General features: G+C 33.6%; 2 protein-coding genes across 2 annotated transcripts in view; one reads left to right on the forward strand and one right to left on the reverse strand.

The window, feature by feature from the left end:
- Window positions 1–5,003: 5,003 nt before the first annotated feature.
- On the forward strand, window positions 5,004–6,114 carry Pfdn5 (prefoldin 5). The gene is made up of 2 exons (XM_035888168.2): window positions 5,004–5,324; window positions 5,584–6,114. Exons 1-2 carry the CDS (start codon window positions 5,120–5,122, stop codon window positions 5,838–5,840), a joined length of 462 nt encoding a protein of 153 aa, XP_035744061.1. The 5' UTR covers window positions 5,004–5,119; the 3' UTR covers window positions 5,841–6,114.
- Window positions 6,115–6,397: 283 nt separating this feature from the next.
- Window positions 6,398–15,241, reverse strand: part of LOC118451517 (uncharacterized) — a 31,397-nt gene continuing 22,553 nt past the window's right edge. Inside the window, exons 2-6 of the mRNA XM_035888174.2 lie at window positions 13,463–13,665; window positions 11,334–11,469; window positions 9,365–9,498; window positions 7,173–7,404; window positions 6,398–6,961 (exon numbers count right to left, since the gene is read on the reverse strand). Coding sequence (XP_035744067.1) covers window positions 6,885–6,961; window positions 7,173–7,404; window positions 9,365–9,498; window positions 11,334–11,469; window positions 13,463–13,665 — 782 coding nt within the window. The 3' untranslated portion in view covers window positions 6,398–6,884. The remainder of the gene's footprint in view (window positions 6,962–7,172; window positions 7,405–9,364; window positions 9,499–11,333; window positions 11,470–13,462; window positions 13,666–15,241) is intronic.

Genomic DNA, 15,241 nt, shown 5'->3' on the forward strand with positions numbered 1-15,241 from the left:
TATAGAAGAAAACACTTTTTGTTGACATTGTTCGACATCTATATTCAGATGTACATATTGTATATGTGTGAATACTTGTTAAAATTTGTGTTACAAAAAAAAAAAAAATAGAAAAACATGCTGAAATCGTATCAAGTAACGTAGTTTTTAGAGAAGTAATTATCGTGTCTCATATCAATTAAAGATAATAATTAATTAAAACGTCGGTGGGCATTCAGCGTAAGCTCGAAAACATCAACTTTGCTGTTAAAAAACGACGATGTGCTTTAAAGGCACAACCGAACGGAACGAAAGGTATAGCTACATAATTACAATTATTTCTCAATGAAGACTGTACAGAAGAACGTCAATATATTTGCGATGTTCCCTTTGTCGTGAGATTAAATATTCTGAGAAGAGAAAGTACTTTAAACGCGAACCTATTCTGCGAAGCAAATCAATTGACTTTTTCATTCTTAAATACATTTTTTAACGCGACCTATCCATTTCTGAAAATAAGATCGATATCCTAATTAGAACGGTGGAAAATCTCGAGGTGAAAATGCTACACATTAGATGATAGATTATATTTAACGAGTCTCTTTAATGTATATTTAATAAGCTTAATTAACAAGAAAAAAAAAATATATATATATATATATATATATATATATATATATATATATCGAACGATGCTTCGTTCGCCACATGAAAGACAAAAAGTGAAAAAATGCTTGAGATAATTATTATAGAATATTATATGGACTTTAGTGACGTTCTATGCGTACAATCTATCTTGACCGATCAGACTTCAAATCTAAAATTTAAAAATGAAAAATATTATTCAATGGCTGCACGCATTTATTAGCAGAGGAAGTAAAAAAAAAAAAAAAAAAGAAAACTGTTAAAATCTCTCGATGACACGCGACTCTTTTTTACGAGCAACGAACTGAGTTAGAACTGCTTATTTCGAGAAAATATCGGATGTTCGAGAATTTTATCGTGGAACCATATTGGATCCAGATACACACTGCCCTGGGGTGGCCTATCAATGCGTAGGCCTTTTTCTCTGACCTTTCTCGAATATAATATTTTACTCGGGACGAGCGATCGTTCGTACTTCGATGCGATCGATAATTATGCTATTTATGCAATCATTAGCACCGCTTTTGTTGCTTTTTTAAATTTCTTTTTTTCCTTTTCTGTCTTATTCTATGAGCTTCAAAATGATCGATCATTTTTATTTTTACAAAATATATAAAATTGATTTATTCAACATGGGAAGAATTGAAAAAAAGTTATGCTTAATCAGTTTATAATTCTTTTCTTCCTTTTTCCTTTGTAAATTTTTAATTTTTAATTTTTAGAATTCAAATATTAATGACTAAAGTGATCTCCTTCCGAAAATTAAATGCTAAGATAAGCTACGTTGTTATATGTGTAACTGCTTGTATAAATACTTCCAAAATTCTATGAAGTTCAAGAAAAACTAATAATACGGTATGTGTCGATAAAGCTTATATACTGTTACGCATCGATATTTAATTAAACAAGAATACAAATGTGAACGCAATCACAAATGTGTGGATGCGTGGATGCGCGGTATGCGCTATAAGCACAATAAGCGCAAAATAAGCACAGATCGGTAAATTTACAGATACGTGGATTCATGGATGCACAATTGAATGAATAAATGGATGTGCGTATGCATGTATATGTGTTTGTGTATATATATATATATCTGTGTGTATGTATGATTCACACTTTATTGTACTTAATGTATTCAAATACATTAAGTATCGGAGAAGCAAATAATTATCGTTAAATTGTTATATTCATACCGAGTGGAATGCACTAACAAATTTTTGGCACTTTGGACAACTTCCAAAATTCACTGCCAATCTCAAAAATCATTTCTTCTTTGCGATTATTCTCAAAAGAATCTAATACACATTTTCTCTATAGACGTCACTTTAAGCCAAAAGAAATATCATTGTATCGTGACTTAAATAGCTGTATCGAAAATACCTCATAAAAAATCGCTTCCTTATCTTCCGTTTCTCATTCGATACCTAATTCTACTTTATGAAATATCGAATAAAATTATCGCTTCTTGTACAAAGATAAATCACAGGGGATATAACGTTATTTCGACGTTATGCGATGTAATTAGTACTTGTATAGAAAAAAAAAATCTGTATGTACTACGTAGTGTTATCGATATCGGGGCAATATGTAGAGAATAAATAATAGCTATAATAGTATGATTTTAAGATTGTCCTAAGGACGATTCACACGAAATAATACATCACATAAAAGCCTATGTATAATATTTAAATTATTGGGAAACTCGAGTTTACGTACGTCGTATTATTAATTACGATGATGCTTTTTTTACATATAAAGCAGATAAATTAGGTATTTATTGTAAAAAAGAAAATGAAGAAAAAAAGAAAAGAAAAGAAGATGCGCTGTTAACCGTGAAAAAACATGGCACATACTCAATATTAGAAATTGTGACTGGGATATCTTAGAAGATTCAACATGTTTCTATTCTTCGCTTAAGAAATGCTCCATCTCGCATTCACACTTCTCATTCATCTTGAAACAAATGTTCTCTACCTCAAGACAAGATACATAATAAGGAAGACAAAGAGCTATAAGTCGATTTCGACTCTAAGGCAATTCTGATCGCATATCAAAGAACGGTTAAATATGTATTTCGATTCATACGGCGAAAGATATTATTTCTTTATAAATGACTCATTATTAATATTTCTTCAAAATAAAGAGGATGGAGAATTAATAAAAAAAAAAAAAAAATCGAGAGCAAGAACATTGATCGTTCCACGGCGCATATCTAAGTGGCGATAAACATCGTTAATTCATTTTCCAATTTGGCCTAACGATACGGAAACTTGTTTCCATGCTAATGAACTAAAGTATAACTTAATTAATGAGTTAGCTGCTCGAAAGATACCTATTATGATAAATTCAAAAAATGAAATTTTACGGTATAAAGTGTATAGAAAATCGTTTCTATTGTATTTTACTTGAGATTTAATGATTTAAAGGGACAGTCGATGCTACTATAAATTTGAAAACTGTTTGTGAACTTAGGAACATTTACAAGGAAAATTATTAGCTCGTTAAAAAAAAAAAAATAAAAAAAAAAAAATAAAAAAAAAATAAAAAGAAAAAGAAAAGAAAGTACAGAAACAAAATATGATTACAACAACTACGTTGTAATTTTCTAAATTCTCCTGATTAATACGTGGGATCAACAAAGGAAACACATTATCATTAAATTCTAGACAATACCGTTTGCGCGTGCTCTCGCTTGACAATCTCTACTTCACTGACCCTTAAAGGTTATTAATATAATCGACATGTTTTTTTTACATAGAGCACTACTTCGTATTTTTATGTTTTATTTCGCGCTTAATTTCTTTAACTATAAATAGTAAAATTCTATCGTTAATACGCAAATAGAGCTGTGCACGTGTATAAAATAACCTTGAAGGGTCACGTGTGTAAAAATCAGAACATTTATGGCAAACGTAATGTCCTCCGATATAATATATAAATATATATATATATATGAAAAAATTAGAAAGAAATGTATATGTATTAATGACAAAATGTCACATAAATATAAGATCTGTTGCTTGATTGTGAAAATAAATATTTAGTATCCGATGCGATGTAGTTAATCGATGAGAACCTATAAAAATCAATGAAACTTATTGTCAGAGGAAATTATTGTTTATTTAAAAAATCCACGTAATTACGGACGACGTGAAAGTACAATAAAACAACTTTGCGCTCTAAGAATCGAATGATCGTCCTGTAAAAAAAAAAGTGTTAAAGTTATTATAATCATATTCGTCGATTGAACATCTGTCTACAAATATTGACATACGTTTTAAATTAAGAGCGCATAATAATTAATTGTTTCCGTCATTGAAGATCCTTCTTTACTGTCCGCAAGCATGTCTACATTTGGATGTCCTTGGAATATCTTCAAGCCAATGTTCATCTGAAGAAAAAGAAAAAAAGAAGAAAAATATTTGTCGTACGCAATTATAAATGCTTCATTTCATGTAGGCAAATCTAATAAAAATTAATGTGAATATAAAAGAAAAAACTCGATAATCACCACCATGGCATAGATAAATGAATAAACTAGAGAGAATTTTTTTTATTTTTAGCTCGGTACGCAATTATATGCAAATTTAGATTTAATTGATATGTTTAGATATCGGAGTATGTAAGCAAAGATGCGTATAAAATAAAATAAATTAATAATGTGATATAATTATACAAATACATTTTCTCATTCGTCCCTATCCTATGTAAAAAAAGCGCTATTTCAAACTATTTTATAGAAAGCTACAAACGTTCTATCGATCAAATAGATTTCTACTACCGTTGATAGAGAAGAGATAATATTATACGTTATTTTTAATAAGATAAACTAACTAATAATTCTAAAAGAGATTTTAATATTAATTATATAAATAATTAATTAAAATTATAAGTTTTGAGACTAAATACTTTTAAAGATATAAAACGATCTTGAAGAGATCGATAAGAAAGCTGTTTATACGAGTAAGTACGAGTTCGTACTGTTACGTATATCTCAGGAGTTTAGCGCGACGAGTCGATTCTTTTGTTATTAAATATGACCGTGAAGATTTTTCTTCATTATGTTATTTATTTTGGAACCTTAGAGAAGTTCCTTATCGATGAATCATATGTGTAACCGACATTATCGACAAAAGTAGACACTGATAATTCATAAAAATATATAACATTCATTTAAATAATTACGAACTAGTATTCATTTTAATTAGTATGATACGTTGATATATCAAAAAAAAAAGAAAGAAATTAATTTTATAATATTATTCTTAATATTATTTGTTGATATAGAAAATACTTATCCGTTGGTCAGATGGCAGTTGTGTTTTACGTGGTAAGTGCTGCCAGTTGGTAGAATTTTAAAGTCTTAGGTGGGATAACGTTGTCGTTAGTTTCGTTTTGTCCATGTTTGGATGTCCTAAAAAAAGTACGCTCGGTGTTAACTGATCGGTTTTTTTGAGATATACTAGTGTGATTATTAAATTAAGATTTAAACATGTCAGAAATATCGTTATCTGATGAATCTCAGATGCAACAAATCGATATTTCCAATTTAAATTTCCAACAATTAGTGCACTTGAAACAACAAATGGATCAAGAACTTAACGTCTTTCAAGATTCTTTGCACAAATTGAAACTCGCACAAAGTAGATTTCTAGAATCTGGATCGTGTTTGGAAAAAATTACACCTAATGTCCAAGGTCAGTGCTTAATAATGTTTAATCAGTCCTTTAATAATGATTAATTAATTGTATATAATTCCTTTTTGTAAAATATACTTTTATAGGTTAGGAAATTTTTCCATTCAAAGGATATCCCTTCATTCCAGTTAAATTTTCATAGCTTTTTTCTACTTTAAAAATCACGTTATTTAAAAAAAACCAGAAGAACTAAATATATACTCCTTATAATGGACATATTTTGCATTAAATAATAATTTTTTTATTGTGTACTTTATAGGAAAGGAAATACTTGTTCCACTTACCGGATCAATGTATGTTACTGGAAAGCTCACAAACACAAATAATGTATTAGTTGATATAGGGACTGGTTATTATGCACAAAAGAGCATACAGGATGCAAAGGAATATTTCAAGGGAAGAGTCGAATATGTTACAGAACAAATGGAAAAGATTCAGCAAGTTGGTTTAGAGAAAAGTAAAATTAGAGATGCAACAGTAAGCATAATTCAGATGAAAATTCAGAATCCAATGTAAAAAGAAATCACAAAGCATACATAGGCTGAATGATAATAAATAAATGTTTTGTTTCTGTTACAAATTTTTAAAAATTTTCAAAATTTCTATTAATTTATATTTCATTATACATTAAAAAACACAAGAATATTTAAAGCTCCTGTAATATTAAGTTTCTTTGTAAGCTTCATATCACTGTCTGCCAATTTAAATATATTCTCATTCACTTGATCATAATTGTAATTATTATTTCTATGTAGATATAATTCTTGTCTTATATATTTTACGTCACTTGTGCAGAAACTAATTTACTTTATCTTTTACAAGATAATTATTTTATACTTTACCTTTCTGTGATCCACACAAATAAATATGGTAATAATAAAAATAACTGTACTTTTCCAAATAAATAAATTATTTTCCTTTTCTATTCCTTGATATTATTCATGACAGATACATCATAGCTTATACAGAACAAGTTACATATATAGAGAAATCGGGTATAACATAGGAAAGATAAAACAGCGAAATAACGAAGGTGAATCATTTATTCATTTTTCATTGAAATAAAACCTCGTTTATGAACGATAACAGTTTTTGCCCTACAAACGTGATGGGTCACATTGTATTGGCTACAACGGTACAGAGAAGGTATCAAAATCATTGTCGGAGGATAAAAAACATCATATAATGTGTTCGAAAAAAGTTTTCGTTATTTTAGCGCGACGTATCGTCGATCCTAATATATTATAATACGACACATTATTCGGATTACAAAGTCGTCTCATATGACGACGAGATGACGCATGTCGCATACACGTAGATATTTTACTAAATTTTTTTATCCTATTTACACGAATAACATACGTTCGATACTTATTTTAACGAAAAATCTCTCTCTCTCTCTCGCCTCTTTTTCTTTCTCTTTCTTCCCTTCTCTTTCTCTTTTTTCTCTGTTTTTCTTTTCTCCTCCTCATATTAATATTTTCGAAATTTTACAAACAATTTTATTCTCTTCCTCTCCGACACAGTAGTATGCATAAATCCAGTCGATGTTCACAGATGTTATCTCAGATTGCACAGCAGCAAGGTAGCCAGTACACCTGTGCAAAACCACTCCTCAACGCGTCTTGCTGCATTACCTAAAACAAAAAGATATCAAATGTAAATGCGAGTAGATATACACGACAAAGTCTACTGCAATAACGAATCATTGCTATAAGACCACATTTATTTTTTTTTCATCTCTAAGGTCATACAGATTGATTTATAATCGAGTAGTAACCAGTATGTATGGAACATAATCGTATTAGGAGCGATCCATTAATATTATAACGATTAACATTACTGTACCGATGTAAGAAGATTCACGAGTTCCCAGTACGGAAGCCAATATCGGTCGTTCCTCCTTTAAAAGGACTTCGGCCTTCTTTTGATAAAGATGAAAGACATTGGCGTTACAAACGACTTGTAGTTTGCCATTGCTGAAGGTATTCGAAGCAATCTCAAAGTCCAAGCCTGCTATAGCCATGTGATGATTGTCGATGAATTTGTCCGTGATGTTCATTATGAAGGACGAGTTTACCTTTGATAGAAATGCGTATAGAAATCAGTTAAAATCAGATAAAGATAAATTCATATAGTAATAGCGAGAAACTAATTGGTTGAAAATTTAATGATATGATACCATCTTCTTATTATCATCATAAGTCTTATGATCGAGAAATGAGGATAATGAAGAAAGAAGAACGGAAAATTATCCTTACTATTTCCTGCCACTCGTTTACACAATAACGTCTCCTTCAAGAATCGTAAATAATTTGCAATGCATTTGGTTAATAATATTTATCGAATTCTTAAAGCAGCCATAAAATGTTTCAGATTACTCTGTTGCATTGAAATGTAAGTTCCGGATTAAATGAAGTCTGTCAGAATCCATCGATATGGTGCATCACGTACGGGCAGTTTATAATTTCCTGAATGGTATCGCGCGAGCTTTGCTTTGCGCGGCTTTGCTTTGCGCGGCTTTGCTTTGCTATAATAGTTATTTTTTTTTTTTTTTTAATCCATTCAAATATCACAAAAGCCTTCGTTGATATTTTCGATCGAAGTTCTATGGCATATATACACACGGAATACTCATTGTAATTTGCAACTTCGTAATTTAATATCCGTGAACGTTTATGCCTCGACGATTATCTTTGAACAAGTGGATCGACTAAAAACTTTTTAATTAATACTTATCATTATTCTTTTTATACCTTTGGTATTTGACTTTCGTTCTCGTATATATCTCGATACGAAAAATGCGAAAGACGCGTACACGCTTGGAAAAGTAAAATCGAATCGGATACGATTTTCACGATGGCATTCTCTATCGTAAAATTCTTTTTTATTCTCTTGAATACGTACGGTACTCCACCGACATCGCCTTTATATAGGCATACTTCACATTGAAACGCACTTTATACGAGACTTTGGAAACATTCGATTCGACGTAAAATTCACGAGCGACTATAAAAGTTCCACTCTAGAAGTGCAATGCTCGTAGAAAAGAGACTCACGTACAGAAGCCTCATAATAACGTCTGAATATGATCGTAAGCTGATTTTTTTCTCTGATTTTCTATATGACTATAATAATATAGTATGATCTTTAATTTAGCGAGATGTTAGACGAATTTCTTTTTAAAAAATTTCTTGCCATAAAATATATGTAATATTTCAAATTATGAAAGGATCGTAAAAGTAATTATATTTATATAGTATATAGTAATTAAATTTATATAGCACGTAAGATTTGGTCGACGCGCTAAAGTCAATTTTAAAACAAATCTTTAAAATTAATTCTATAGTTAACACCTAGATTCAACTCTTGATATAAATATAAATAAATCACGTATTTGCATTTGTCTTTCCGTTAACAAGGTGTGTCTTAAGGTATCGATTATATGAAAAAAAATTATTTTTTCGATAAAAATTAAAGACGATTTATTAAAACGAACGCGTAATGGATATCATCACGACGATAAAAAATCGAATATTATACGATTTTGTACGGATTGAGAGAGAAAAAATTAAACGTCATATGATCCGATCGTATTCATTTTTATTTCCTATTAATTAGCGTTTAATCAACGTTCAATGAATATCGTATTGTCAAGCAGTTTTATCAGAAACCAACAAAGAAATAATGGATTTACGTCTACACGAATAACTCGACAACGTGACACGAATTTATTTCCCGTTCACTTTTGTAATTTTCAAATTCGTGCCTGTATAAATCCGCATTAAAATTCAACGTGCCTCAACCTCGATCCACTTTTATCTAGCCATTAAATTAAAAGCTTCATATATTTAGCGCCGGGTGAACATAATAGAGTGATAAAGCGTATCAATGAATAATTAACGCGGCTGGTAAGGGGTGCGGCTAAATCGATCGAATAGGAAGTTTTAAAAGAGTATGAGAGATTGGCTATTTATGCTCGTTGAAAAATATCGTTAAAAAAGTTGACGTAATCGAAACCGATTGTCGTCGTTACCAACCTGATTTCCATTGACGGTCCACGTTATATTTGCCGGAGGATTTCCCGAAGGCACGGTACAGTTGCCTCTTACTGTATCACCGACCGCGTATCTTTGTTTCTCTACGTTCACTTCCGGATCACCTTTTGGGAGACCTAAAATTCAAAGAGCGTTCATCATAACGGGTATCGAGCATCGCCAATAGTAGAAGAAACTTTTTGTTGGGTATAACGACTTTCTACATCTTTGACCATTGTTACGTTTCTATTCTTCTCCGTCATTTCCTCTTTTTTATTTTTCCTTCTCTTTCGTTCGTTCCCGGTAGCGACAAAAAGCGAGTCGGTACTAATAAGGTGTCGCGACGAAGTCGCTGGGTCAGGATTATTGTTCGCCGCGTTGAAAAGCAATCCTTATAGAAAAATTCGAACGATGCTTTTTACGGCACTTAATGACTTTAAGGACAGCCAGGGAGAAACGTAACGAGAATTTTCACGGTTTCCTTGACGCAATAGTTCGACTTTGTTCGTCATTGATATTGAAAGAGGTTCGATGGAATTCGAGAAAGAAAGAGAGAAAAAGAAGGGGAGAGGAAAGGGTAGAACTTGGATTACCTTTACATCGTCGCGTAGCATGAAACTCATCGAAATGTCAGAAGACCAAAGATTGAAAATGAAAATCGATTCCGCGATATATCGTTTGACGTTACAAGCTCTTCTCCATGGTCGGAGCAACGCACACGTGACTAATAAATTATATGCGAACAGGCAAAAGAATCGTTATAGTAAGCACCGTGAAAGGCAGTAAATTCTCTTTCTTTCTCTCTCTCTCTCTTGCTCTTTCTCTTTCTTTTTCATTCTCTCAAAGCGAAATGTATCGAGCGCACGGCGATCCAGTAAACTGTCCGAGAATTGTTTCGCTTCTCATGCACGACTTCCGCCTCGACCAACCGGTCCTTTCTCGCGATCCTTCCAACTTTCAAGGACACGGCTACGAAGGATATTATCATTTCCAACGCGTCGCAAAGCTCGATATTGCTTCGTGAGAATGCGCAAAGGGAATACAAAAGCTTTCATATTAACAAATAAAAGAATGTGAAGAAAAATAAGAGGGGAAAGGGTTACCTCGACGATCGCTCGATCTGCAGGATCGAGCTTTTACGAGAGATCCGTGATCGGAAAGAAGAGACGATCACCTCGGCCCTTCAAAGAAGGATAGCTACTTGTACTTGCCCGTCGTTAGGTCGACGTTCGCCGAGACACACGAGAAGAGCTATGGGAACGAACTTACCGATTCTTGCCTTTCTTCTCTGTCCTTCTCTCCTTGCTACATTCTATCTCTTTCTTCTCCTGTTTGTCAACCTTTTCTCGCCTAACTGCGTTTTAATTGATCGCGATTACGGTGACAATGCCGCTCGCCATGTAGTATAATTAATGGCGGTAATGAAAGGCACACGTGAAACCGTTGAAAGACGGATCTTTACGAAGAAGAAGAGAAAAAGAGAGAAAAATCAAAATAACGGCGAGCAAGTCTTCCTTTCGATTATTCTTATAGACCACCACGTAGGAGAATGTTAACGACTCGCGAAAGAGTTTTAATTGAATTTTTACGATGTCGTTCGTTGAGAGAAAGATGAATTGCGTTGAAGGAAGAGAGAATAATTGAGAAAGTGAAAGAACTGTTTCTCCCAATCCCCCTCTCCCTCCCTTAACTTCTCATCGAAAAAGTTTCGAGTTTTTATATTATTTGATTAAAGAGTAATTATCAAAGGAATTGAATTCGATTAATTAATTCAGTGTTGAAAATAAAAAATTGGAGAACGACAGGTAAGTACGCGCACAAACGAACGAAACATCAAATGCACTCGATAGTTGCTCCTTTTTTCATTCGTATTTCCTCTTTCCTTTTTTCCTTCGTACATATTGGACACTCTAGAAATTTGGTATACGGTCCGCGGTTACCTCTCATCAGATACGTTTCTGACGATACTCACTGGCCACGTGCATATAATCAAAAACCATTAGGGTATTAAAGGACGGAAAGTCCTCGGAAACTTCGCAACGATATTTTCCGGAATTACTCGGCTGGACATCCTTCAGAATCACGTAGTTGGCGTTGCTCCGATTCGTCTGAAACATCGATCAGTACAAAATTGAAAACACATGTATCTATCGGTACCTGAGGACAATTTTTTATCAAAGAGACAAAATAACGGACGAAATAACAATGCAAATGGAAGAGAAAGAGAAATAGATAGATAGAGAAAGAGAGAGAGGGGCAGAGAGAGAGAGAGAGAGAGAGAGAGAGGGTAAAAAGAGAAAGTAACGTTGGTTGAAATTTTCAGTTAATTTAACAGGAGAGACCACGGGATTGACCGAGCGAGCACAACCGGCAAGTGCCATTTATTGCAAATCGATCGCACTTACTCGTCCGCTTTGACATCCTCGCGGCGTTCGCTCGTCCGCGACAAACAATAGCTCGCAACAACGATTAATTATATGTTGCCGGTGGCAGAACGCGATATAAATCACACAATCAATTTTCCTCCCGCTCTCATGGCTTGGTCTTGGCACGTACACCAATCGTAAGCCGTTTGAGAGGACCGATCCTCGTCTATCCCTTCTCTTTCTCTCCCGATCTCTCTCTCGATCTCTCTCTCTTTCACGCGCGCGCTTATGTTATGTACGTAATGTCTTTCCCTTTTGCTTCTTTCCCATCGACTAGAACCAAAAGTATGTATTCCATGGAGACGATTTAAAGTTGAAAAGCTTTTGCTACTTCTATTGATACGCCGTAGCGACGAGATTTCCACCTGATTCCGTTCGAATACGCTTACTACGTTTTACGAACTTTCGACGTTCGCGTTATTTTCGTTTTACCCTCGTAAAACTGTAGGATAAAGTTTTGTGCCAGCATCGAGCGAAACACTCACAGTGATATATTCGTTTAACAAAATAGCACGAATTCATGGGGAATATTTGTCTTTTTAGTTTCTCTCTCCCTATACTATCTATACGAATGTAGTATGTACGACGGCTCTTCCAATGCGTCCCGCGATTTATCGAGTCGAGGGTGGCCGCACGTTGGATAGGTTCTTTCCACTGGTAAAATCTAATTGGAAAAGCATTGCATGAGCGAAAGAGAAAAAGTAAGTAAATAGCAACAGACGGCAAACTCGTGTTTCCTGCAAAGGTTTTAAACTGTTTTTAATTCAGCATTGTTTTTTTTTTTATTGTGTCGTATGTTTTCCTCGATTCCGTATAAACGATTAATCTAATTCAACACGCGTAACACACGCAATAGATTGTAATCTTATTATTACCTAATTCTCTATGTGATATAGATTTTTGTATTTTTCGCGTTTTGTATTTTTCACGAAGAATTTTATCTAGGAAGAAATTTCATGTTAGCTCTTTATAAATAAAAATCAAATGTCGAAAGAACATCAAGAGGAACATTTTGAAATAATTACTTAGCTTTTCGTTTCGTTGAAAAGACTCTCGTTAATACATTGCCCGTACGTTGTCATCGTTGTTCTCGTCGTCGTCGTTGTTGACGTCGTACCGTTGGAACAATCGATTAATCGTATGGAGGAGTTGAGCGAGTCTTTACACGAGAATGCGAGACAAAAGAAAGTTTGATGTTCGATGAAATTCATTAGAATATAATCTGGCAGTTTTCCTTGAGTTACAATTATTATTCATCGGGTTTAAACATAAGACGTGATTTGTCGACCAACTTTATTATTGTGTTTTAATAACCAGAACGCCCATCATAAAAAATAGTTTCTATCGTACCTACATATCGTACCTATATATACCTATATATATATATATATATATATATATATATATATAATAACCAGAACCCCTATCATAAAAAATAGTTTCTATCATACCTACATATCGTATCTATATATATCTATATACATATATATATACATATATATATATATATATATATATATACATCTTGTATATTAATTACACTAATTACCGTCGAATTTAGTTCTGTTACTAGCTAAATATTGATCATTATAGACACACCTAACCACAAACATACGATCAATATAATCTAATCTCTCTCGCTTTCATGAAAATTTCGATGTTACAAAATTCTTACCACAACTTTAGCACCGAGATCTCCAAAAACTTCGATTGGTGGATCCTCTTTCGGAACGTATCGAAAAAATTCCTGTCCCTTGTACCATTTCACCGCATAGAGAATGTCCGTTTCCAGATCGTATCTGCAGCTCATGTTGACCGTCGTGCCAGCTGCGACTGCTAGCGGTAAATCGATCGACACATTTGTCAAACCACGAACACCTGAAAATGAAAAGCAACGAGTTCTCAATAAAGAAATGTATAACATTTATTGTACAAGCATGCCTTTTTCGTAAGAAAATTCGAAGACAAAGTTTTTCAAACGAAAAGAACCTTAGCATAAAAGTTAACGTTGAGTAGAATCTGACTCGCGCTTGAAAAACCAACTTGCCCTGACGTATTTAGCCGACGATAAGTTAAATGGACGGACAGGTGCTTAAACAACTTTACGCGTAATCCTGACAATGTCAGCATCTGCGCGTAGGCGTTCTAAGGATTACTTTTTTTTTACAAGAGTAATGCAAGTCGTCTAGACGAAAATAAAAGAGGTAGTACGTGCAGCAACATAAGCGTCAATGTTTTACTTATTTTTCATTGAATCTAATACTTTGATTAGTTTTGGGAATATTTTTTATAACAAAAAAAATTTTTTAAAAAGGATTTAAAAAAATATAACAAATCTCTCCCACATGAGATACCAAGAGATACGAAATTTTACTTTTTTACCCTTTTGCAAAGGCAAAGGATAAAAATATCATTTGATTGTGAGATCGTGCAAGCTTTCATCGGTAGCCACGTCAATGAGAAAGAACGCGTGCAACGAAGATGCGAGAATGTGGTTGAATACCAAGCACTTTCTTATCGGCTGTTACAATGTGAAAATTCGTATCTCTCTGCGTTTTCTTTACGAACAAAACGTGGAAAAATCTCTTCAACATATAGCCTCCTCCTGTTCATGGATCGTAGATTTCACAAAATCCATGTACGAAAGTAGGATCTACGAGGATAGGATAAACAGGATCTGCGTGGATTTAATTGTTAATGAAGCCTCACTTTTCTTTTTGTCTCTCACTCACTCATTCTGGAATACCTATATTTTTGAACGTTCAGTTATTCAGAGTATTAACAACTCGACGGTTTTCGATGGCGATCAAACGACAGCCGGATAATTAACGTCGTCGAATAATTTATTGAATAATCCAGCAAACGGAATGCCGTAAATCTACGGGCGGAGCCGTCAGTGTGCTCGAATATCGACAGGTATGAGAGAAGCTTTCGATCTTCGCCCATCAACTTAATACTATTACCGTATTTCGTGCGATAGCGCGGTGGATTTATTAGCATCGTTAGTCCGACTTTGCGTATATGTCGGATTTGTTTCACCGATAAATCTTTTTGTTTAATTAATTTTTATAGAAAGTAAAATTCAAGCCAATGGCATGCGTTCATTCACGTTTTTTTGATTCGTTGCTTTCTATTCTTTTTTTTTTTTTTATTTATTTTTATTGACGAAAATCGAATATTAACGAAATCGATAGAATCGACACTGATACTACGTTTCCACGGTGGAGGGTAGACGGTGAGGGGCCGGAGGTTGACGAAGTGAAGTTCGAGGCCGAAGAAAATTAGAATAATGGTGAGTGCCTAATTAGAAGATACTTCTCGTTAATTGGGACGTCCGACGTCGGTGAGTTTCAGTATCGCCTTTACGCGTAAGTATAGTCAGTCGTTTCGAAGCGAGGACGTAGGCCGGCTGCCGGATAGCTCGTTTCGCAGATCGTACCATCGAGATTTAAAT

Source organism: Vespa mandarinia, chromosome 2 (genome assembly GCF_050613455.1).
Source record: "Vespa mandarinia isolate Hongniang chromosome 2, ASM5061345v1, whole genome shotgun sequence".
In the NCBI taxonomy this organism is placed as follows: Eukaryota; Metazoa; Arthropoda; class Insecta; order Hymenoptera; family Vespidae; genus Vespa; species Vespa mandarinia.

What these genes read in the sequence shown, in the direction of transcription:
- Pfdn5 (XM_035888168.2), top strand. Translation starts at nt 5,120, where the DNA reads ATGTCAGAAATATCGTTATCTGATGAATCTCAGATGCAACAAATCGAT. An exon ending in AATTACACCTAATGTCCAAG is followed by an intron (nt 5,325 to 5,583) that starts GTCAGTGCTTAA and finishes TGTACTTTATAG; the next exon opens with GAAAGGAAATACTTGTTCCA.